Below are 23,081 nucleotides of genomic sequence, written 5' to 3'. Positions count from 1 at the left end.
AGCTGGCCACTCCCAGTGTGGCGCCCCAGAACCTGGCCTTCACAGTGGAGGCAGGGCAGCCCCTTGGGGTGAGGGGGGAAGGGGACACCCGGGGAGGACGGGGGGGACACAGAACCCAAGGGTGGTGGGCTGGACTCCAGGGCAACGCCGAGTGTTGGTGGGTGAGAAAAAGAAAACGCACAGACCTAATAAATATTTGCAGAATGGATTAATTAACGATTGAGGGAAATAGTCAATATTTGAAGCTGTTGTAAATACTGAAGAACGAAGAACAAACAAGAAAAACCTCGTTTGAGTCTGTAGACAATGCTCTTTATAGCAGCATGGGAACATCTCATGCTGTTGGTTGCCCTGTTCATTCATCTCCTGGGGCTCCATTTTTCACCTACTGTGAATGAACATGGCTGTGTGTGTGTGTAGGTGGGCTTGAAAGCAAATAAGACAACAGCTTTGTCCTCAAGGAGCTTAGTGTCTATGATGTGGAAGCAGGCTGCGATGAACGCGTTGGGAGTTAGATAGCGAGCCGGAGGATGACAGGTAACGAGTAAACGTGCCACTGGACGCGGCCCGTCAGTCACCCTCCAGGGGGAAGAGCCTCAGTGTCGGGAGGGCCTGCGAGGCTCTGACCCGGAGGAGCAGGCTGAGCTCCTCCACCCCAGCACCAGGCCGCGGTTCCGCAGTGCGGGTCAGAGCAGGTGTCCTGGGAAATGCAGGCTGAGGAGGGTGCTCGGCTGATGGTTACCCGTGGCCAGATGTGCAGACTGTAACATTGGTGCTAAACCCTTCTCGTGTGCACAGCTGTCTGTCCGTGCCGGTGTCTGGTCATCTGCATTACATCCTGAGCATGTTAGAGGGGCCGCGGGGACCAGGCAGGTCCTTGCTGGTGCGCTTCATCCCACCCTGCAGCATCCGCCTAAGCCCAGCCCCTAGGCACACAAGCCAGCCTGTGGTCAGCCGCTTTCAGGAGCCACGCCCAGGGGACCCCAGGGAGATATGTGCTCAGTTCATGTTCCCCCAGCTCTGTTTTCCTCAGGCAAACCTGAAAAAATAGGCCCTGCGCTTTCCCTTCACAGGGTCCCGTCAGCACCCCCTGCCTGACCCCTGACCCAAGGCGGGGACAGAGCTTTGTCCCCAGTGGCACGTGCTCGATGGAGCAACGTCTTCACGCTGGCAGGATGCCGTTGGTGCCTTGTCCTGTTCCCAGCACCCCCAGGACCTGTGTGGGTTTGCAGAACAGGTGCTGCTTTCTCCCTAAGCCACCAGGGCTGGATGCCTCCCAGAAGGAGCCCGAGTATCACTGTGAGCAAAATGGGCCTGATCGCAGTATGGGCCTGAGGAACTCTTTCCTGATAGGATTAAGTCCTGACGAAGGCACCTGGGGTGGAGGAGCAGGGTAGGTAAGAGAGCCTGGCTCTGAGTCCAGCTGAGGTTCCACACAGTGGCTGAGGGCTTCCAGCAGGCGTGCTCCTAGAATGTTCTCTTGCCCCTCCTCCGTCTCCCATCCCCTAGCCCTGTCATCAGGCCACTGTCTGAAAAGCGGGTTGGATTCACTATGTAAACGTGTATCAAATGCCTGGATTTGAGACATGAGAAAAAGGTAAAATGAGGCTGATAACTTCATTATCTTTCTGTGCAAAATTCTACTGTATGAGGAAAGAACTGCTGTTGCCTGCTTCTCAAATGTACATGACGGAGAAATGAATCATGGAAAAAAGACTCGGTGTAGAGAATCTCTGAACCTCTGGGGACTCAGGCATGGAGTCTGTGCCTGGCTAGTCCCCCCAGACCTGTCAGCAGAGTTTCGTTTCTCTCCATTCTTTTCTTGATTTTCATTAGCCCGCAATTCATTCTAGTAAGTAGTTCCTCTTTGAGATACAAATATACTTAAAATACAGATATTGCAAGTAGAAATATTACGGCACTGCCATTTTTCTTCATTCTTTTCGTCAGCAAATATTATTTGAGTTCCTGAATAAACCGAGAGAGAAGTTTGGGGGTCTGTAATGACAGTGACACTCACAGTAGTTGCTGATGATTTTGGGGGCTTATGTCATGCCAGTCACTGTGCTGAGTCACTTCAGTCATTGAGTTATTTAATCTGCACAACAACCACGTGAGTGAGGAGGTAAGTAACTGTTACTACTCATTCAGGAAGCAAGAATCAGAGAGGTTAAGAAATCTGTCCAGAGTCACACAGCTTACAGATCCTGGAATACAGATCAGTGTAACTTCAGAGCAATAAAGCATCATTTCTTCTGTCATGCCCCGAATGCACACCTGTGGAGTTTAAGGATGGAGAGTGTACCCTGAAGCCCTCCCTCCAGGTGACAGCCTCGCAGTGGAAGGCCCTGCAGTGCGTGGTCCACACAGAAACCTCTTGCTTGTTTTTTGTGCTGAGCTGCACCGCCCAGGAAGGGGCAGTTGGGCAGAGGGTCCTGGGCTGGGACGGGACATGTGGTACTGCACGAGTCCTCAGGGCAGCTGGGTGAGTGTGCCAGCCCCAGGGCCCTCTGTGCTCATCACCTGCCTTTTCTTTTGGGAAACGGGTAAAGTGGGCCTGCTGCTGACGTGCCCTCTCTCTCTCCCCTGCAGGCATGAATGCTTTACAGTTACAGAACCTGGCCACGCTGGCGGCGGCTGCAGCCGCAGCCCAGACCTCAGCCACCACCACCAATGCAAATCCTCTGTCCACCACGAGCAGCGCCCTGGGAGCTCTCACCAGTCCCGGTAAGGGGTGGTCCTGCCGCTGGGAGACAGGACGCGGGGGCAGGGCCAGGTGCAGGGTGGACATGCCCAGACCCCGCCAGGCACCAGACTTAGTTACCGCTTTACTTTGTCTTTTTAATGTATCTTTATTGAAATAGAGTTGATTTACAATGTTGTGTTCGTTTCTGCTGCATAGCAAAGTGACTCAGTTACACATATGTCGACATTCTGTTTTATATTCTTTTCCATTACGGATTATGCCTGGATTTTGAATATAGTTCCCGGTGCTGTACAGGAGGACCGCATTGCTTGTCCATTCTATACAGAACAGTTTGCATCTGCCAATTCCAAACTCAGTTCATTCCCGCCCTGCTCCCCTCCTGGTAGCCACAAGTCTGTTCTCTGTGTCGTGAGTCTGTCTCTGTTTCATGGGTAAGTTCGTTTATGCCCTAATTTAGATCCACACATAAGTGGCAGCATGTGGTCTCTGTCTTTGTCTAAGTATGATAACCTCTGGTTGCGTCTTGTCTGACTTACTACACTTGGTATGATAATCTCTAGTTGATACTGCTGCAGATGGCTTTTTTTTTTTTAATGGCTGAGTACTGTTCTATTGTATACATGCACCACGTCTTGTTTATCCATTCAGCAGGCAGTGGGCATTTGGGCTGTTTCTGGGTCTTGGCTACTATGAATAGTGCTGTTGTGAACATAGGTGTGCAGTTACCCTTTAAAGAAACAAAAGTTTGAGCATGTGCATTTTTATCTTCCAAGGATAAAATGAGAAGAAAAACTTTGTGAGGGAATTCTCACACATTCCTTTTGTTTGAAAATTGTGCCGTCCCTTCCATCCTGGTGAAGTTGCCCAGTGACGAGGCGCCTCATTCCCTCAGGAATGCTCTTTTCTCCTGGTTTTGTGGTGGTGGTTTGTTTTTAGCAGTGTAAGAATTCCCTGTTAAAACTCAAAACCCCGAATCATCATCTGTGATACTTCACACCAGCTTCATCCTTTACTTGTGGTTTTCAGCGTGGAGGTCCAGAGGGGACCGTCTTTGTTGCTCCTCTGTGGTCCCCTTCTGGGCCATGTCATTTAAAGTGAGGTTTTCTTTCCCCCCTCCTTAGAAATTCTGTTGCCTTATTCAAAGGCAGATGCTGTTTTCTTTTTCATATGAGCCAGACCAAATGTGGTTGCTTAGACACCAGGATTTGTTTTTTAAAAAGTGTTTTGCTGGCTTGCCTTCCTCTCTGGGTTTTCTGGGCCTTGATGGATGATCTCACCTTCTGCTCTGGTACGCGGAGGCGCTGGCCTGGACAACATCCAGGCCCCTTTCTAACTAACAACCCCACGGCCCTCTATCGGCCACTCGGAAAAGACGAGCTAACTGGCCCCTACACTTCTCTGTAACAATGCAGGGTTTTCTTCTAGAAGAATAGAGAAGGAACACTACAGTGCCCAGTAGACCAGCCTTCTTCAGGCAACCACCTTCAGGGAGGACAGACGCCCCACAGCCCTTAATTTGTTACTGAACACTGTGTTTCTAACTCATTTCCCTCTGAGTTCAGTGTTGAGGGAGGAACTTAAGAGATGTTGAGGAAAGGCTGGACAGTGTATCCATCACCTCATCTCAGAGCAACAGCATGTGGGACGTTGCCTTCATTCTTGAAATGTCTTCAAAAACATACCATGACAACATGTGGGCCTCGTTCCACACAACAGATAATACTCCTGAAAAATCAGCTTTGTAATTTTTTCAAGAGACTAAACTATAACTAATGCAAAACATAAACTGGTTATTTAAATACATCCTTTTAAAGAAATATGCGTTTTTGACATAGTGTATTCTCCCTTATGAAAATAATAGTGATTTTTTTTTCCTAAAAACACAAGTATTTGACCTCACTAGTGTCCTTGTTTTAGAAATTAGACTGAAGAGTGTTTTGCTAAATAAGAAAAATAAGAATTAACCATCTCGGGCTTCCCCAACAGTCCGGTGGTTAAGACTCTGTGCTTCCACTACGTGGGTGCTGGTGTGACCCCTGGCCGGGGAACTAAGATCTTGCATGCTGTGAGGCCAAAAAAAAAAGAAACATCTCCCTGTGAGGACTGTGAAAAGATTATATTAAAACAGCAGTCTGAATACCTGAAACTAATACAATATTGTAAATCAACTATAAAAATTTTTAGCCCAATAAAAATTTTTTTAAAAAAAACACTGTATATGGTTTTATATACATAGACCGTTTGTCAGCATTTTTAACTGATATTTTTAACTATATTTTATTTGGAGTGAAAAAACTAAACACTTCTCAAGATCTGAGGGGTGTTTTATTTGTTTATATAAAAAGGAAAAGGATTAGGTCTTTTTTTTTTTTTTAAGAGAAAACACTATTAACTTTAATTTGGCAGAAATAGATGATTGTAATTTTTCCAACTACAGCTGACTCCCTTTTATTGAGAGTAAAAAGAAGAAACCACATCATTGATAACAAGGTAGGGGAAAAAAGAACACTTTTTCCCCTAAAGACTCTTCCTTACATGGCAAGGAGGCAGTCTGCTATTTGGTTCACCAGGCTTTAAAGAGTTTAACATTGTCACTACATTGAAATTATTCTCCTGTTCCAGAAGCAACCAGTATCATAAATGGACATTTTGGTGAAGGGTATGTGGCCTGTTGTTTGCTTGGGAAGCTTCATTCAACTTTATGAAAATTCATTCTTCCATTGTGACAGCTGGGTTGGGAATGTGCCTTGGTTCCAGGGAATTGGAATTAATATTCCACCATTTTGTTCTCCTTTAGTAGAAGGCTCGTGGGTTTAGGAAGCCAAGTGCAAAAGCGTCTGTCAGCTCATCAGTGTTGATACTGTAATTGATAGCTAGTGCTCTCAAGTGACTGTGCAGCCTTAGGCGCTGGCCTGGGTGCTGGGGACACAGCCAGGAGCAGGACACACTCCCGCCCCCGGGGGCCTCCTGTCTGTTCCGGGAATCCGAACAGGGAGCAGTCACGGGTGCTGTGTGTATGCCAGGCAAGCGCTGCGATCTTCGCAGGCAGAATAAGATGGAGAGAGGGGGTGGAAGGAGGCTTTCCCCTTCTGAAAGGTGACGTTTGAGCAGAAACCTGAGGAAGGTGATGGAAGCATGGAGATGATCCGGGGCAGGGGTGTCCAGGCAGAGGACCGAGCAGGAATAGGCTGCGAGGAGGAGGAGGAGGACTGGCGTGACGCCATCCTGAGGAAACAGTGAGAGGTGAGGTCCATGTCTGCGGATCCACGTTAATTCCATCCAGTATGGTCAGGAATGCGAGGACGGAGTGACCTTCTTAAAATGCAGAGCACTCGAACAGCCTAGGAAGAGTATGTAAGGAAACTTGAAACATACTTTGCCATTTTCAGCTTTTTTCCTGAGACCTGAATGAAAGGGAAAATGTGTCCTGAGATGTATTTTCTTTCTTCCAACCCCAGCCAGGCATCCTTCCCTTTGCTCTTCACATGGCGTCCGGCCCAACCAGAAATCCTGCCAAGCACTGTGTCAGGGAGATGGGTTTCTCTCTTCTGTGTTGAGCAGAGCTTTGCATAAGAGCCGAAAATGTTTCATTAGAGTCCTGAAATGTGGGCAGCAGAAGCAATTTAAATCTACATTTCAATTATTTATCTTAAGTGTAACTAAGAAAATCTGGTGTTTAAGTGAAAGTAAATTATTTGTCTTATTTCCATCAGGGACTCTTCAAAATCACAGAAAACATGGTTAGTAACAATTCATGACTCTCCACTTCATCAGAACAATTTCCCAGGAAATAAAAGGGATGGAATGCTAGTCCCAAGGCCAGTGTGTTTTTTGTGTTGTTGTTTTTTTTTTTTAATAATTAAAAAAAAAAAGGGGGGGGTGCTTCCTGTTGAACCATGCATAACCAGCCAGTCCATTCAAACGGAAAGCAGAGCTTCATCTACCGGCCTGCCCAGGTTTTGGTTCAACTGTTCTTGAGACATCTCTTGTGCTTCAGACAAATCCATCTCGGAAGTACAGGGACAGCTCAGCACCCGCCAACTATTCATTTTTTAACAATTGTTATGTATCATTTCAGTTCTGTACACCCAGGAACAAACTCCCTAAGCATTATTACAAATGATTTTAAACAGTCTATGCTTTAAAACATGAAAGATTAAGCATTATTTTTTTGTAAAAAAAAAAAAAAAAAGATCCCCTTAGGCAATAAATATAGGTTTCTTTGACTCCTGGCCTTGCAATAAACATGAAAATAGTCTCAGTTGCCCTTGGTTGGAATAAGTGTTTCATGCAGTTATCAGATGGTAAGGAGTAAAATTTAAAAATCAGGAAAGAATAAAAACCAGGTAAATGCATTATTATGCCTTTTATGCATTTCTTATGGGTCTTTTGAAGCCTGATTTAATCGTGTTTCTTGTCTTTTATTTTGGTATGATAATTTTCCCTTTTGTTTACTATGGTCTTCTATGTATTTAATTAATTCTTGGGTCATTTCTTCTTACCCCATTTCGAACCTGTTGTTGAGACATGAGTCTCAGTATTGGTAGAAAGGGATAAAGTGTAAGGTGTGTGGCTGGGTCTTAAAGATACTAATGTCTGCCCGGCTTGTGGCTCTGTTGCCTTGGCCTGCGGTTCTGAGAGCGTGGACATACGCATCAGCATTCCCACTTGCGAGCATCTCTCTGGCGTTTTCTGTCCAAAGCCTAACGTCATGTCTGTGTACATCATCCTGCTGCCCTTCTACTTTCTTTTTTAAAAATATGTTTTAAAATTCTCTAATCTTTCTGTAAGTGCATTCAGTCAAGTGCACACTTCAGGCTAACAGATCATTTCTTTCAAGGGTAAAGCACATTTTTAAATACTTGGGCACGTTCTCCCGTTCCCACCGTTGGCTTTCCCCTGAGTTTTTTCTGTGGAGTCTAGGCAGCGTCTTTTCCCACCTTTGAGACATGGCCTCCTCCTCAGAGGCTGCAACAGACACTGCGTCCCAGGGACAGGGGGACACTTCCTCGCGGACTCCTTGAGGGAAATGAATCTCATGTTCCTATGAGATTCAGACCTGCCCTGGCTCCTCACGTAAGAAGGGCTGGCGAGTGGTGTGTCATCCACCAGCGTTACCAGGCTGGCTGAGTGGTGGGGACTCAGAAGTCATCCTCCGAGTCATCCCAGAGCCCTTCAGTGTCATGAGAGGCTTCCCCCTCTCCTTCCCCCAAGGGTCCTCACACGTGTGTCACACGAGAGCTTGCCTCGTTTGGAAGAGGTTGATTTAACCTGAATTCCCGAGCCTTCTGAGAGCTTGGCCAGGCAAGTCCATGAGAAGGGGTTGGACTTGCGCCACCCCTCCGGTCCATTGCATGCAAGGGACGGTCGGTGAAGCCTGGAGGGACAGGAGAGAAGGACAGACAGACAGCAGGCTCTGGGAGAGGGCGTCCTTCAGGCTGCTGTGGTGATGCCACAACCTCGGGAAGACTAAAGCCAGCCACTCTTCCACAAGCCTGTTCTTGCCGCATGGAGACATCCTCTTTCTCTCGCTGACCCATCCTCGGCCCCTGCGGGACCTTCTCAGCCAGCCTGTGGTCCACTGTCCTTAATCGGTCACCGTGTCCAGTCGATTTTCTCTCTCTTTTCCTCCAGCACCTACACACCCCCACTGGGTGAAGTTCCCTTTTCCCTGCGCTGTGTCTTCATGGCGCTGAGCTAACACTTAGAAAGCTGCCCAGCCCAGGGGGTGGCAGTAGATACGGTCCTCCCCTTTGCTGCAGAGCTTGACTTTCTGCAAGTCTGACCCTGGGTGCGCAGACGCTCCCTGTCGTGCGTTCATAGAGCTGTGGCTTCGCTTAGGACTTGCTCTTACTTTGTTTGGGGTGCACGTTCTCAGTATTTGAGATAGGGGCTTTCGTTCCCTGCTTTAGAGGCTCTGGAGACCATGCTGTGTCCATGATTCAGTATAAACGTTGCCTTGCACGGTCCCAGGCATCATGTGTGGGGCCCTTGTGAGGCGTGTGTGAGCTCAGAGGCATGTCTGCTGCACAACACAAGCACTCGGTGAGACCTTTCCCCCCACCCGACCCCAGACTCTCTCTCCCACTGTCTGACATAACCTTGGTATCACCACTGCCACTGGTAAAAGCGTGTATGGATTGCCTGTGTTTTGTATTAAATGAAAAAGCAACAACACTTTTAGTCACAACTTCTCAGAAGTTTATGACCTAAGGTCTGTGCTTTAAGACTTAAAAGCAGCAAAATATAAATGCTACTTTCGTAGGTGGCTTAGTCCCATAAACTGGATGCAGTGGCCACATGCACAAAACAAGCAGGATGCCCCAACTTGGATTCTTCCGGTGGAAGAGCGGGAATCAGATAAGGTCCACCGTGTGAGTGACGGGAAAGATCCTGTCTTAATGGGTGACTTTTAACAGGAGAGTCAGCACTGGAGCCAGAACTTTAAGATGAGTTAAGCTTTCTGAGGTAGAAATGGAAGATTTATCAGATGTGTCAGGTGTGAGAAAATACAGAAAAGGCATTCTGTCAGCAAATGGAAATCCATCTCCCTTTTCACCAGCGTGAGATAGACGGGAAATAGGAACCAGGGAGAGAGGGAGAGCCCTGGAAGCCGTGGCTGAGAAGCTGGGACTTCCTCTTGCAGGCGGTAAAGAGCCAGGTGAGGACTCTGAGCGCAGGGGTGTCAGCGAGGCTTGGGTGCTGACTGGATGTGAGGGAGCAGAGGGAAAGAGGTGCGGACGGAAGTGTGCCGAGTATGGGGACCCCAACGCAGCATCCTCATCAGCAGAGAGAGGGCGGTCGGGAGCAGGCGGAGCTTGCGGCGGAAGGTGCTCCGTACTCAGGCACGCTGAGCAATGGCACGCGTGAACTGGTGTGTCGTGTAAATACATCCCGCAGGCAGGGTCCCTGACCCTTGAGCTTGTCCCAGAGCAGCTGCAGAGGTGGGCAGGTGTCAGTGTGGTCTTGAGGGGGACCATCGAGCCAGAAGCACAGCAGAGCAGCAGGCTGGGGGGTGAAGCCCTGACCCTCGCCTGTGTTTGCGGGGCAGAGGGGAGGAGCCATGTGGTGGGAAGGGAGCCCTGAGGAAGCGTGGTTTCAGGGAACCAAGCGTGGGAGTTTCAAGCAGGAAGGAGATCGAGATGAGGGCAGAGAAGAGGTGTTTGAGTTTGGCCACGGTCGGGCAGTTCACCTCCCACCCCGAGTGGTTGGTTCACTGTGATAGTGGAAAGGATGTCACAGTCCTGGAGGCCGTGAGAGGGGGCGTGAGACTGGAGCCAGGAGCTATGTGTTTATAGATGACATCTTCCTGCAGTGTAGTGATTTTTTTTAAGTCTAGAAGGGTCAATAGAAGGAGAAATTTTACGATGGAGAAAGACATATTTCTAGACTTAAGAGGAGGTGGAACAGAGGTGATGAGAAGCCAAAGAGAGGCAAAAACTGATGGACTGAAGGGGGAAGGACTCAAACCCTCCTCTCTGGTGCCTGAAACAGCGGCTTGTGTGAGGCCCCATCCCCATCCCACCTTCAGAGCTGTCGCCTAGCACTGGGTTAGACACTCATATACAGGACAGGGCACAGAGCAGAGAGGATGCTCAGTGAGTGGACTGGGCGCCCTGAAGAGAGGGAACACCTCCACCACTGAGACCCACAGGACTGGGGAGGCTGTGAAGGATTTGAGACAGAAAGGTATTCACAACACACGCAAGACAAGAATGTACATGTCTAGGGCTAGAAACCATAAAAAATTCATGCCTGGTGCAGAGGTTTAAAAAAATTGTTAAAAGAATGCGATAGAGGAACTACAGTTTCACTTCCATTTAGAATACGTGGCCATCCTGACCAAGAGCTGGAAGGCTGTGACTTAGAGCAAGTCATTTCATCTTTGTTTAGTTTCTCCACTGTGAAATCGAATTGTCCATTTCTACATTTACTGAATTATCGAGGGAATGTGTATATAATGTATGCTATTGCTTTTTAAGACAGCATTAAAGTATCATATGGGGAAGATGATTATTTTGGAAAGACACTAAATTCTGCTCCTCTGAACAATAAGAAATTGGTTAAACCTGGAATAAGCCCCAGTGATGTTTTTTTCTCTGAACATTTGACTTTGGAAAGCAAATACCTCCCCACTGTTCCTAAAAAATATTAGACTATAAATGCAGGGAGTAGAGCCTTTCCTTCCTTCTTTCTACTCTGGGACTTCACTGAAGAAGTTGGCTGTGAACTTCAAACTTGATTTGAGGTCACAGAATCAACACACCCTGCTTATCAAAGACAGAATGGCCACCGTGGGAGTAAAGAGAGCATGGTAACTTTGACCGGACCCATTTCCTTATAGCTGTCATCACTGAGGGTAAAGCCCTTGGTGAGTGGTGGCTTTTTTTCAGGCAGTATACTGAGCATGTGCTCTGTGGTCAGTCATTTCCCAAGGAAACCATGCAAGTAGCTGACGGGTGGTTCACAGCATCTCAGACCTTGGACTCTGCCGGGTAGCCTCTCACCAGCCGTGTGCTCCTATTATCCTCAGGGAAAGCTGCCTCTTTCCAGGACGTCCTAAGACCAGCATCCAGACAGGTCTTCCAGGACCTTCCCAGGGACTTGCTTTCTACAGAAATCTGTGTTCCTCATGTTTCCTCTCTAGAGCCTGGTCAAACAGTAATCTGACCCGTTTCATAAGTACCTGGAATCTTTAAGATTATTCATTCATGAAGGTGCCTCCCTCTGTGATCCACACGAGGAAACGGAAGCCTGCAAGGTCAAGTGACCTGCGGAGGAAACACAGGCTGTTAACCACAGCTGAGGGGTCACCACTCCTGCCGCCCCAGGAAACGTTCAAAAGCAGGAGCTCCTGGGCACCTAGAATTATATTTCAGGTTGAAATCACCATGAATTTTTTTCAAGCTGTGTCCATGACCATCTGTTAAAAAAAAAAAAAAAGGGGGGGGCAAATACCTGAGGCCAGCTACAGGAAGGGTGTGGTTTTAGTTTGGTGATTCATAAGCAAAATATCACTAGATGAGAAAGCAGGTCCAATTTGTCCTGTCCTTTGCTCCATTCTTGTTTGATCCAGGTAGACTGGAGTTTATATAAAACTGTTTAAGTTTATGGCCCCAAATGACACCGTCACTCTCGTGTCCCTCTTTACGGACGGGGGAGGACCCTGGAGACGAGCTGAGGTGAGGAGGTGCGCAGCTGGCTGGCAACCCTGGAGTACATGCTTTCTTAGTAGCGCCCCCCAGTGACAGCCCCAGGGAGCACTGGAGATGAAACTAAAGCAAGGAAAACGGTGGGACCTTTGTGGGCACAGAGGGGATGATACTGCCCACGTCCATTCCCATACCACTCTCTCATCTTTGGAGATGTCCCCTGTCATAGAGTAATGCCTCAAAAGGGGCTCAGAGTCCCTGCAAGGGACTTCTTCTAGCCAGCCCTGCAGACGTGGAGGCTTCCTCTGGCCCATCTGCAGAACTTGTCTGTCCCAGCGTGGCACAAGCCAGGTTGCTGACTGAGCTCCCTGTGAGTTGGAAGCGGGTTAGTGAAGGAAGAAGATGATGCGGGTGTTTGTGGGATAATGGGCATGCGCATTACAGATGGCTGGGCACTGAGATCAGAACACCGCAGCAGCTTTCAATGTCCTTTTCAAACAGCCTCCTCCCACCCTGTCATCTCTCCTCTCCCCATCCCTCCCCCTGAAAAATCCTTTTAGGGAAGAAATGGAAGTAAGAGGTGTGGTTATTGTGGAGTAACTAGGCCCCGCGGGAGAGGAGGTGCCGGGCTCCCCCTCGGGTTGTGGTGAGCTAACGACAGAGGCGCCCTTGTCGCCGCTTCACCACTCTGCCCCCTTGGGAGCATCAGCGCTGTGTGACGCAGAGCAGTGCCTGCAGGCTCCGCTGTCCTGAGTGCGTCTGGTCAGTGCAGGCAGTGTTCTCTTCTGTTGGCAGTTGTTGTGTTTCCTAAACCACAAAGCTACTGTGCTTTCAGTGTCTTGCACATACGCTGAAGGCAGATTCTTGTGTCTTCTGTTGATGTCGTTTCATTGTAGCTTTTTGAAACTCCTGTGGTCCACCGTGGAACTCTGCCCAGTGTTATGTGGCAGCCTGGATGCGCAGGGGTTTGTAGAGAGAATGGATACATGTACATGTGCATGTACACTTGAGTCCCTTCTCTCTTCACAGCGTTGTTTGCTAATTGGCTATACCCCAATACAAAATTGAAAGTTAAAAAAATCTTGCAGTCCAGGAAAAGTGGGGAGAGGGTTCACAGGTGGAGATGGAGGCACTGGGTTCCTAGGAAGCATGATCATCTCTGGGACCAAGTACTGGAGACAGGACTTGCCAGGGCACCCATAGAACGAAGGAGAGAAGGTTCCCCTTCATTTAGGAAGGATGGTGCAGACGTGGTCAGTGTCAGAGGCTGGTGCCCCAAATGGCCACTTTCCTACTTCTCTGGCTGGATATGGAATCTGTGAAAGGGGGAAGAGCCGCATTCTGTCCATTGAGCAGTCGGCCTCCCGCCAGATTGCTTGTCACCCCGCCTCGTGCAGAGAATAAGAAGGAAGCCGCACCTCCTCTGTGTCCCTGTTCACAGTCCAGGGAAAGGGGGGACGAGGCCGTCAGGGCTGGCTCAGACCTTTCCAGGGGCCACGCCAGCGTGTAGCCTCAGAAACCTCAGGGGACTCTGGTTCCTTCCGCAGAAACTGCATCAGGGGCCCTCTCTGCTCCTGACCTGACCCCGGTTCCCCTCCCTCTCCAGCACCCTCACCCCTCCCAGCTTGTCTTCAGAAGGCCCAGAACCGAGTTGCCATGTGGGGTCACATACACATGGCTCTGATGGGTCACGTGGCTGTTCCGCCTGCTGGCTGGCCATGCTCAACACCTCTTTGGCCTGCTTGGTGGTTGAGAGCCGGCGGTACTGCAGGCATGAAACATGGCGTGTGACCAGGTCAGTCCATCACTGCGTGGAAAGTGAGGCAGCTCTGCCCCCCATTCCCCCCTGCACCCCACGCTCCTCTGGCTTTGAGGTACAGCCTATCCCCTGCATGGAGCATCCTTTGACTAAAAGAGATGCCGTGGGCAAAGATGAACCAACATTTACCACCTTCTCTTGAAAGCTCCTGTGCCACCTTGTAAACAGTTTAATTGAGAAAGCAGAGGATATGGTTCTTAGTGGAGACAGAAGGGAATTTTAATTTTAGGTGGGCAGAACGCAGGCAGCCTCCTGCCAGGCTGCCAGCACAGAAATAAGGAAAACAGGCATGTCGATGGCATTTAGTACATCTCTTTGTTTTGTGTAGAGGGGCTTCTCTGTTGTGTTTCTCCTGAATATTTGAAGTACTCGATTGAGACTGGTTGTGTGACAAATTTAAGTTTTCCTTTTGCTTTAAAGAGATTATTTTCTAGAACCCAGAAGGTTCTTAAAGGCAGCCAGATACACAACTGAGATATCTTTTCCAATTTAGACTTAAACTGGGGTAAATTTTCAGAGTATTGTCCAAAGCACTGGCGCACACGGAGTCTTCTCACATTAAGGCAAGTTGTTCAGCTCCGTTAATCTCATGTCTGGTTCCTCGCCCCATCTGTCTACTTGGACTACCCAAGAGCAGCACAACAAGGGGGCACAAGACCACAGTGCACTACAGCCAGTCTTCTGGGGTTTTAAATAAATAGAAAAGCAAAATAGAGACCTCCAACTTGCATATGTTTTTTTAATTTTTGTTTTATATTGGCATATAGCTGATTTACAGTGTTGTGTTAGTTTCAGATATACAGCAGAGTGATTCAGTTATACACACGTCCATTCTTTTTCAGATTCTTTTCTCATATAGGTTATTAGAGAGTATTGAGTAGAGTTCCCTGTGCTCTACAGTAGGTCCTTCAGTTCAGTTCAGCTCAGTCGCTCACTCGTGTCCGACTCTTTGCGACCCCATGAATTGCAGCACGCCAGGCCTCCCCGTCCATCACCAACTCCCGGAGTTCACTCAGACTCACGTCCATGGAGTCAGTGATGCCATCCATCCATCTCATCCTCTGTCGTCCCCTTCTCCTCCTGCCCCCAATCCCTCCCAGCAGCAGAGTCTTTTCCAATGAGTCAACTCTTCGCATGAGCTGGCCAAAGTACTGGAGTTTCAGCTTTAGCATCATTCCTTCCAAAGAACACCCAGGACTGATCTCCTTCAGAATGGACTGGTTGGATCTCCTTGCAGTCCAAGGGACTCTCAAGAGTCTTCTCCAACACCACAGTTCAAGAGCTTCAATTCTTCGGCGCTCAGCTTTCTTCACAGTCCAACTCTCATATCCATACATGACCACTGGAAAAACCATAGCCTTGACTAGATGGACCTTTGTTGGCAAAATAATGTCTCTGCTGTCTAGAATATGCTACCTAGGTTGGTCATAACTTTCCTTCCAAGGAGTAAGCATCTTTTAACTTCATGGCTGCAATCACCATCTGCAGTGATTTTGGAGCCCCAAAAATTAAAGTCTGACACTGTTTCCACTGTTGCCCCATCTATTTCCCATGAAGTGATGGGACCAGATGCCATAATCTTCGTTTTCTGAATGTTGAGCTTTAAGCCAACTTTTTCACTCTCCTCTTTCACTTTGATCAAGAGGCTTTTTAGTTCCTCTTCACTTTCTGCCATAAGGGTGGTGTCATCTGCATATCTGAGGTTATTGATATTTCTCCCAGCAATCTTGATTCCAGCTTGTGCTTCTTCCAGCCCAGTGTTTCTCATGATGTACTCTGCATAGAAGTTAAATAAGCAGGGTGACAATATACAGCCTTGACGTACTCCTTGTCCTATTTGGAACCAGTCTGTTGTTCCATGTCCAGTTCTAACTGTTGCTTCCTGACCTGCATATAGGTTTCTCAAGAGGCATGTCAGATGGTATTCCCATCTCTTTCAGAATTTTCCTACTGAGTATCTATTTTACATATATCAGTGTGTGTATGTTAACCCCCAAATCCTAATTTATCCCTGCACCACTTTCCCCCTTTGGTAACCTAAACTTGTTTTCTATGTCTGTGGCTCTATTTTTTAATAAATAAATTCATTTGTGTGGTTTTTTTTAGATCCCACATATAGGTGATATGTATTTGCCTTCCTCTGCCTGACTTAGTTCACTTAATATGACAGTCTGTAGGTCCATTCATGTTGCTGCAGATGGTACTGTTTCATTCTTTTTATGGCTGAACAGTACTCCATTTTATATATATATTTGTATGTATACGCATGTACACACACACACAGCATGTCTCCTCTCTCCATTCATCTGTCAGTGGGCACTGGGTTGTTTCCGTATCTTCACTGTTATAAATAATTGCTGTAAAGCTCTCAGTCTTACCTGCACCCCACTTGCTTCCAGTTTTCTGGTTTTTTTAAAGAGGGCAATGAAATGGTGATGGTGTGTAATTTATAGCTGTAGCCTCATTTTTTTTTTCATTTTTCACCCTTTCATATTGTGCAGACATGTTAAATACACTTCCTTTCTATTGCACACCAGTAATTCCAGTATCTGAAGTTTTGGTCGATCTAAATATAGTGTCTAACTCTGTCTCTGCTGATTCTTACTCTTGGTACTTGGTTTACTTGTATTTTTTTTTTTTTAATTGTGAGCTTAACTGTCTTGGAGCCTTATTTCTGAGAGTTCTTTGTTGAACATGGGCCCTTTCAAGGTTGACTTACAGTTGATTCTACAAGGTGCTAGAAGAGAGTACAAGCTAGGGACCACTTTAAATTGATGGTTGGATGGGTTTTGACCAGTCAGATAAAAGAAAGTTGTTCTGCAGACTTATGTGAGGGCTAGTTTATTATATACTATCAGAGGGAATCCCCTCCCCCTGCTCAGCACTGTTTTGATACAGGCAGTTGTCCTTACAGTTTCTGAAGCAGGAAGTGTGTCTTGTTCATGCTTACACTGCTTGTGTAGCCTTCAAGGGTTCCAGACTTTCTGCGGGGGGGTCTCGTCTTAAGCACTTCACCTCAGGTGGACCCTAGACTTCTCATATCTGTCATGCACTGGAAGGCTTTGGGAACTGGAGCTTAAGTTGTCTAGCTCACCAAATACCCTTAAGGCAAACGCTACCTTCAGTGTGCTGCTTATCTTCCTGGTTCCCACTTTCATTTATATCATTGATTCTGAGTATCTCTTACCAAATGGTCAGTTATTGATGCAACTTAAAGCATCCTTTAAAATACCTTATTGAGCACTTTAGTTTCAGTGGGAGAGTCTCTCTAGTACCTAGACCACCTAACCACTAGAAACAGAAGCCCCCCGCATTTCCCATGGAGAAATGCATTTTAGTCTGATATCAGCCTACATGTGACAGCTCTTACCAAACTAATGTGCCATCGAGTAAGGGAGAAAAACTATCCCTGGGGCATGTTCTGATTCTCAGCCAGTAGTAAAGGCCTGGGGGAAAGAAAATGAAAAGGTAAAGCCCTGAAGAGCTTTCACATGATTTCAGGTGACACCAGAGAAGAGCTTCCAGAATGGTCTTCAGTATGAGGACATCTGAGGACTTTTTCCCAGGAAAACATTCATAACTAATGAAAATTATTTAAAAATGAATAGGGAGGACAGCCACTTTGGAGAATATTTTAGCATTTCCTCAAAATGGAAAACAGAGCTTTATCATATGACCAGCAGTCCCCCTCCTAGCTACGTATTCAAGAGAACCGAAGACATATGTCTGCCCAGAAGCTTGAGTACAGATGGTCACAGCAGCATTACTCATAACAGCCCCAGAGTGGAAACAATCAACATGTCCACGGCTGATGAATGGACAAAGTGGAGTGTTTCCATACAGTGGACTATTATTCAGTAATAAAAAGGGATAGAGTACTGACACATGCTGCCACATGGATGAACCTTGAAAACATTTTGCTCAGTGAAAGAAGCCAGTCACAAAAGATGACATATTTTATGATTCCATTTATATGAAATACCCAGACTAAGCAAATCCACAGAGATAGAAAGTAGATCAGTTTGCCAGTGTCCAAGGAGAGGGGAGAGAATGTAGAATGAGTGTTAATGAGTATGGGTTTCTCAAAATTAGACTATGGTGCTGGTTGTATAACTCTATGAACATATTGATCAGGGAATTGCATACTTTCAAGGAGTAACTTTTATAACATGAATTATATCCCAATGAAGCTGTTAGTTAAAGGTGGGGAATTGTTTTATCTCCCCTTCTATAAGCACCACTACTTGGATCTTGAAGTCTTCTGTCAAACCCAGGAATGTGTATGACTTTTTTTTTTTTTTTTTAACTTCATTGAGAAAATGCCATGTCTGAAGCATAAAGAATAAGAAAGCCAAGAATTGCCATTTCACTCCCCCTCCCCCACTTTGTGCTGGTCATTTGTTCAGAGGTTCCTAAAGTGGGGCTGATGAAGGACCCACCACTCAGGAGGAAAGGCCCTCTTCTCATGGCTTGGCCCCCACTAGCCAGCAGAGCGCATGTTCGCTGGCTGGCACAGCAGAGCCATGATGATTTTTTTCACTAAATGTCACGGTCACAATTGCTACAAGCCCAGGCCATGTCTCTCACACTAAAGCCTAAGCGAGGTTCCCGGTCGTCCCGTGAAGGCCCCCACCTGTGTCCGCTAGGACGGGACAGACTGCGTCCTGGGCCAGCGGGCTCTCACTCACGGTGCCTTTCTCTCCCCACTCCCTTGTCTGCCTTTTGTCTTACAGTGGCTGCTTCAACCCCCAACTCCACTGCTGGTGCAGCCATGAATTCTCTGACCTCTCTCGGGACTCTGCAAGGACTGGCAGGAGCCACTGTCGGACTGAATAACATTAATGCACTAGCAGGTACCATCAACAGTGAGTATTTGCTGCTCTGGTGGACAGCCTTCCCCCAAATTCTCCACAGACAGTGCTCAGCCAGAGACAGCCTGCGAAGGCTGCATCACAGGGAGAACTAAAGCTTGGGAGGAGGGGCAGGAGCACACGCCTAGACGGGCGTGCTGCCTGTGTGCACTCTGTGTCTCCACAGACAGCCCCCTCGCCACCCTGAGTCTTCAGGGTGCAGGTTGTGTACTTGGTCACAGGTGTCTGTGGTTGACCAGTAGCCGCAGGTTTCCGGGACTCTGGGTGGGTTCTGGTTTGGTGCCCTTCTGAGAGGCTGTGAATAAGTTATAAAAGATAAATCGATGAGTTGGAGGTCAGGACCACAGGGCCAGCTCCCAGTCTGCTCTCAGTCTCCCAGAAATCTGAGCCAGTCACTGCCCCCCTTCTGGACTTCAGGGTCCCATCTGAAAATGGGACGTTCTGGATCAGGTGATCTTAAAGGTCTAAAGTCCCTCCAGGTCTAAAATCCAGAGGTTTATGTCAGTCATAGAGGAGGAGAGAAGAGGCCTTGGGAAGCAGGAAATAAGGCTGAGTGGAGAGGAGTCACCCCTGGAGCGAACGTCTAGGGTCTTTCTTAAGCCTCCGGCGGCCAGGGTCACCCTACAGCAGTGCGTCTCCTGAAGGGCCCCATTCCCCTACGGCAGGTGGAAGCAGAGTGAGGCAAATTGTTTACAGAATTCCTCAGCTCTGAAATACACAGACTGACCAAAGAACTCCAAGTTCTGTCTACACAGCCTGCCCACTTCCGGTGCTTTACATCTGTGGGGAGAATGGCTCCTGACAAGAGGATGAGTCACAGCTGAGGCTCGAGCTCAGCCTCGGCTCCTCCACTAGAGGGAATGGTCCTCAGTCCACAGAGGGGACCCCGGGTCTGCCTTTCTTGCAGCTCGGTCCCCACACCCTGTGCCTGACAACAGCCACACCCAGTAGGCCCACGACAGCCTAAGGAGATCTGACTTGGGGACCCATTTACCTAACAGGCCACCCAACCTCTGCCCGTTTTAAGTATTAAAAAAAGAGTTTTGACAAGCTTCCTTATTCTTGGCCACAATTCAGTTTAAGTGAACAGTTTTTAAAGGGTGATCAAGAAGTACAGTTTATTTAAAAGAAAAAAACAAAAACGTGAATAATTCTATATCCTAAAATCCCAAAAGAATACCTTGTAATTTATTTTGTAAAGAAGAACCTAGAACTCACCCAAATGAAGACTAGCTGTTATCACCCAGATTAGAAGATACAAGTCACACATTTAGAGGTAGGGAATTGTTTCGGGTTTTATGGAATCCTTTCATGCAGATGCCCTGGGGAAACAAACATGAACTTGGACTGAGTGTTATCTGACCAGAGGCCAAAGAAAGCGGAAAGGAAAGAGATTTTTTTTCTTTCCAGACTGGATGGCTCTTGATTAGCGAGCAGACAGTAAATGCAGTGGTAACCAGGTGACAGCAGAGTACTGCACCCCACTAAAGCTGCCTCCAGCGCCCCTCTTGCCAGCAGCCCTCATGGCCTTGACTCCTGTTTCTGACCTTGTTCTGCAGACGCTCCAACTCACTTGTCCTTCCCCTCGGTTGCAGACGAGTGTTTGCACACACCCCTCCATGCTGCTTCTAAGCCCCAGGACCTAGTTCCCCTAAAACAAGGAATTTGATTTGACCGCCTGCCTGTCCTGGGTCTGCACAGTACCAGGCCAGTGGGAGTGGCTGTCCTCCTCAGCGCGTGCTCTGACTGCTGTGTGTCGTCCTGTCCGTGTGGTCCGCCTCCTCAGCCTGTCCTGTTGCCCTTTGCTGGGATTTCCCGTTGTTACCGTGAGCGGCTAGGGAGGGACTCTGTTGAATGGCAGAGAGACCATGGTTGGTTCTTGTGTGGGGTCTGTGTTACTCAATTTTGCTTCTGGCAAGAACAACGGCCTTATTGTTGTGTTTTTTAAATACTTTGCCACTGGATAAACATAGGTGTATAGTTCATGGGAAATTAAGACTGTTTCTAGTCTCAAATAACCTCTGCTAAACAGTATGAACTAGGAAAATGTTTAAACCCAAAGTCATGCACAAAGAAAACTACATTCTGCCTGCTGGGGTGAATTACCATCAGAGCTATTTCACAATCCCAACACTGTCTTGGAGCTTATACTTGCTTCTCAGACAGCAAGAGAAAACCTAACCTAGAGGGTCCTCCTTCAGACCGTTCCTTCACAGACAGTGATGCCACCTGTCCCACTGGACAGTCCTCAGACAAGGAAGTCAAGAAACGGGAACCTGGGCAGAGGCCACTAGAGCGGTTTCCGTGTCATTACCATTTGCTCCCCCACTGCACCTAAGAACCATTCCCTGCCATCGTAAGGAGAGGTTTCTGGGGTTCTGAGTAGAACCAACTCTTTTCCACAAAGGAGCCAGGGATAAAGTAGGTGGTAGATGGATCCAGTTAATTCCCAAATTTTACCCCTTCCCTCCCAGAGGGTTCCTCATCTCCCCACAAAACAGAAGTTTTGGTTAGTAAACAAGCAGCTACGCCATTTGAGCTCCATATCCTTGTTCTTCCTGTGTAAGTTCATGCATGGATGGAGGGACTAAACCGGAGGACACTACTCTAAAGCTAAAAGCAGAACGGCAAGATGAGAAGGAAGGAACATGGGCAGTTCACTGACAGGAGCTTTCCCTCCTGGATTATGTGAGGCAGGTGTCACTAACAGCTGAACTAGGAAGTGCACTAACTTCATCGCTAGACCATTTGCAGAGGCCTTCCCGCCCTCATTGAGCTTGCCACACCTGTCCTTTTGTTCCAGCCTTCCTCACACAAATAGCACCTGTGGGAATCTCGATTAAACTGGGATGAAATGATCAATCCATTTGGCTTTTTTGAAGAAAGCCCTGTTCTTTGAAGGGGAAGCATTTTATGCAGTTAACCTTCAAACCTCTATTTCTGTTGTCCAAAGTGCTTAGGTGGAATCAAATACCAGCAGCTGAACTGACAAGTGTTAATGTCATATAATGATTATTTAATATAGAATAACATTAAATCATCAACAGGAATAACTCTCAGAAGTTGAAATCCTTCTCTGATGGTTCTTTGAATTCTGCCTGGTGATCAGTTACCCATTCCACCTTGGCGTTGGCACACACACCTCAGAAACGGTCAGAATAAATTCCTTCATGGAAAGAAACCTGAAGCAGAGTCAGCAGGCCTTTGCTGGCCAGCGCCTCCCGAGCTTAGTTGGGATCAGCTAGAGCTGCTTGAAATCACTTCCTTTTTCAGGAAGTTGGCTTTCCATGCTCATGACCCCCAGGCTCTCCTGGACACACCACCCTCACCCCAAACATCACCCAGGGGCAGCACTGTCCCCTCAGCCCCCCAGGGAGAATGCCAGCCCTGAGGCACCATGAGATTCCTCCACGGTTAAGCCATGCTCTCATTCCTGTCTTGTGTGTAATCTTCTAAGAGGTGAAGGTGTCAGAAGAACAGAGCATGATGGAGTAAGTACCTGTCCCCTCTCCCCTGTGTCCTGTGGATGGCAAGCAAAAGTATGCATGGAAATATTGAGGCGATTCTGATATCTGATTCCTCTGTATGATAGCTAAGCATCCTTATTTTGCTGTCCTCTATTCTCACCAGACTGCTTATTACAGTTTTTTTTTTTCAGTTAATCATCTTTGCTATTTTAACATCCTTAATCAATAGCCCTAATTCCTTCGATTTTCATTAATGTTTTCACTGAGTTCTTTGCAGAAACAGATCTTTACAAAAAAAAAAAAAAAAGTCTTCATCGTAAAGGGAACTCAAAGGAATTATGATGTCACCTCTTCCATTTCCTGAGTTCATTGAAAAGTTCACACTCTATTAAAGTATACTTGTTTTTACTCAGTATTCAGGAAAAAGTGACACAGTCAGCAACCATAACAGAGCAAAAGAGCAGCCAGGAGACAAGGAAAAAAATCAAAAGTGTGCTGGCTGCCACCCAGTTCACATGGGTTAATAGCCAAGATCCAGCTCCAGACGCAGGGTCACTTCAGTTAACTGGAAAACATGGCATGGAATGCTCTCTCTGATGGAAATCCCAGTTCCATGGGCACTAATTAGTATTTGGGCGCGTGTGTGTGTTTGCTTCAGAGAATGGTCCCATCCCCTTTCTAGCCTTTCATACTGAATAAGCGGCTTCAGTCCTCCTCAATGAGGGGAGGGAGCTGCATTTTTTCCTGCACCTTAATTCTTCATCAGCAAGACTCTCCCTAAGGTCCTCATCCCCAACAGCATCCTTCAGCTGCTTAGGAAGCCAGTCAAAGGAACTGGCGATTCACTGAGTACAGCGCTCATCTTCCCGGCCATTTCCACATCAGGCAGCTTAGGGTGAGAAGGTTCATCCTGTCCTTTGCTTTCTCAACCCCTGGGCCATCCCATGGCTCCTCAAGACTGCGTAAATAGAGTTAAGTGTACAGATCACAGGCCTCTGCCACTAATGTTTTTTCTTATGTGCTTCCAAGCTATAAGCAGAAGGCTCTTATTTCAGAGAGCCCCAG

The 23,081-nt window shown here is 47.4% G+C and overlaps 1 protein-coding gene across 14 annotated transcripts in view; it reads left to right on the top strand.

Annotated features, from left to right (window-relative positions):
• Positions 1 to 23,081, top strand: part of CELF2 (CUGBP Elav-like family member 2) — a 663,065-nt gene that overhangs the window by 624,020 nt on the left and 15,964 nt on the right. For 10 of the 14 annotated variants that reach the window (XM_061435730.1, XM_061435722.1, XM_061435728.1 and 7 more), the window contains 2 exons: positions 2,593 to 2,727; positions 18,412 to 18,543. In XM_061435730.1, the coding sequence (XP_061291714.1) occupies positions 2,593 to 2,727; positions 18,412 to 18,543 (267 nt within the window). The remainder of the gene's footprint in view (positions 1 to 2,592; positions 2,728 to 18,411; positions 18,544 to 23,081) is intronic. The other 4 variants (XM_061435723.1, XM_061435719.1, XM_061435725.1 and 1 more) reach the window with 1 other exon arrangement.

The sequence above is a fragment of the Bos javanicus genome, chromosome 13, assembly GCF_032452875.1.
Source record: "Bos javanicus breed banteng chromosome 13, ARS-OSU_banteng_1.0, whole genome shotgun sequence".
Classification (NCBI taxonomy): domain Eukaryota; kingdom Metazoa; phylum Chordata; class Mammalia; order Artiodactyla; family Bovidae; genus Bos; species Bos javanicus.
This window is presented reverse-complemented; position numbering and strand designations above follow the sequence as displayed.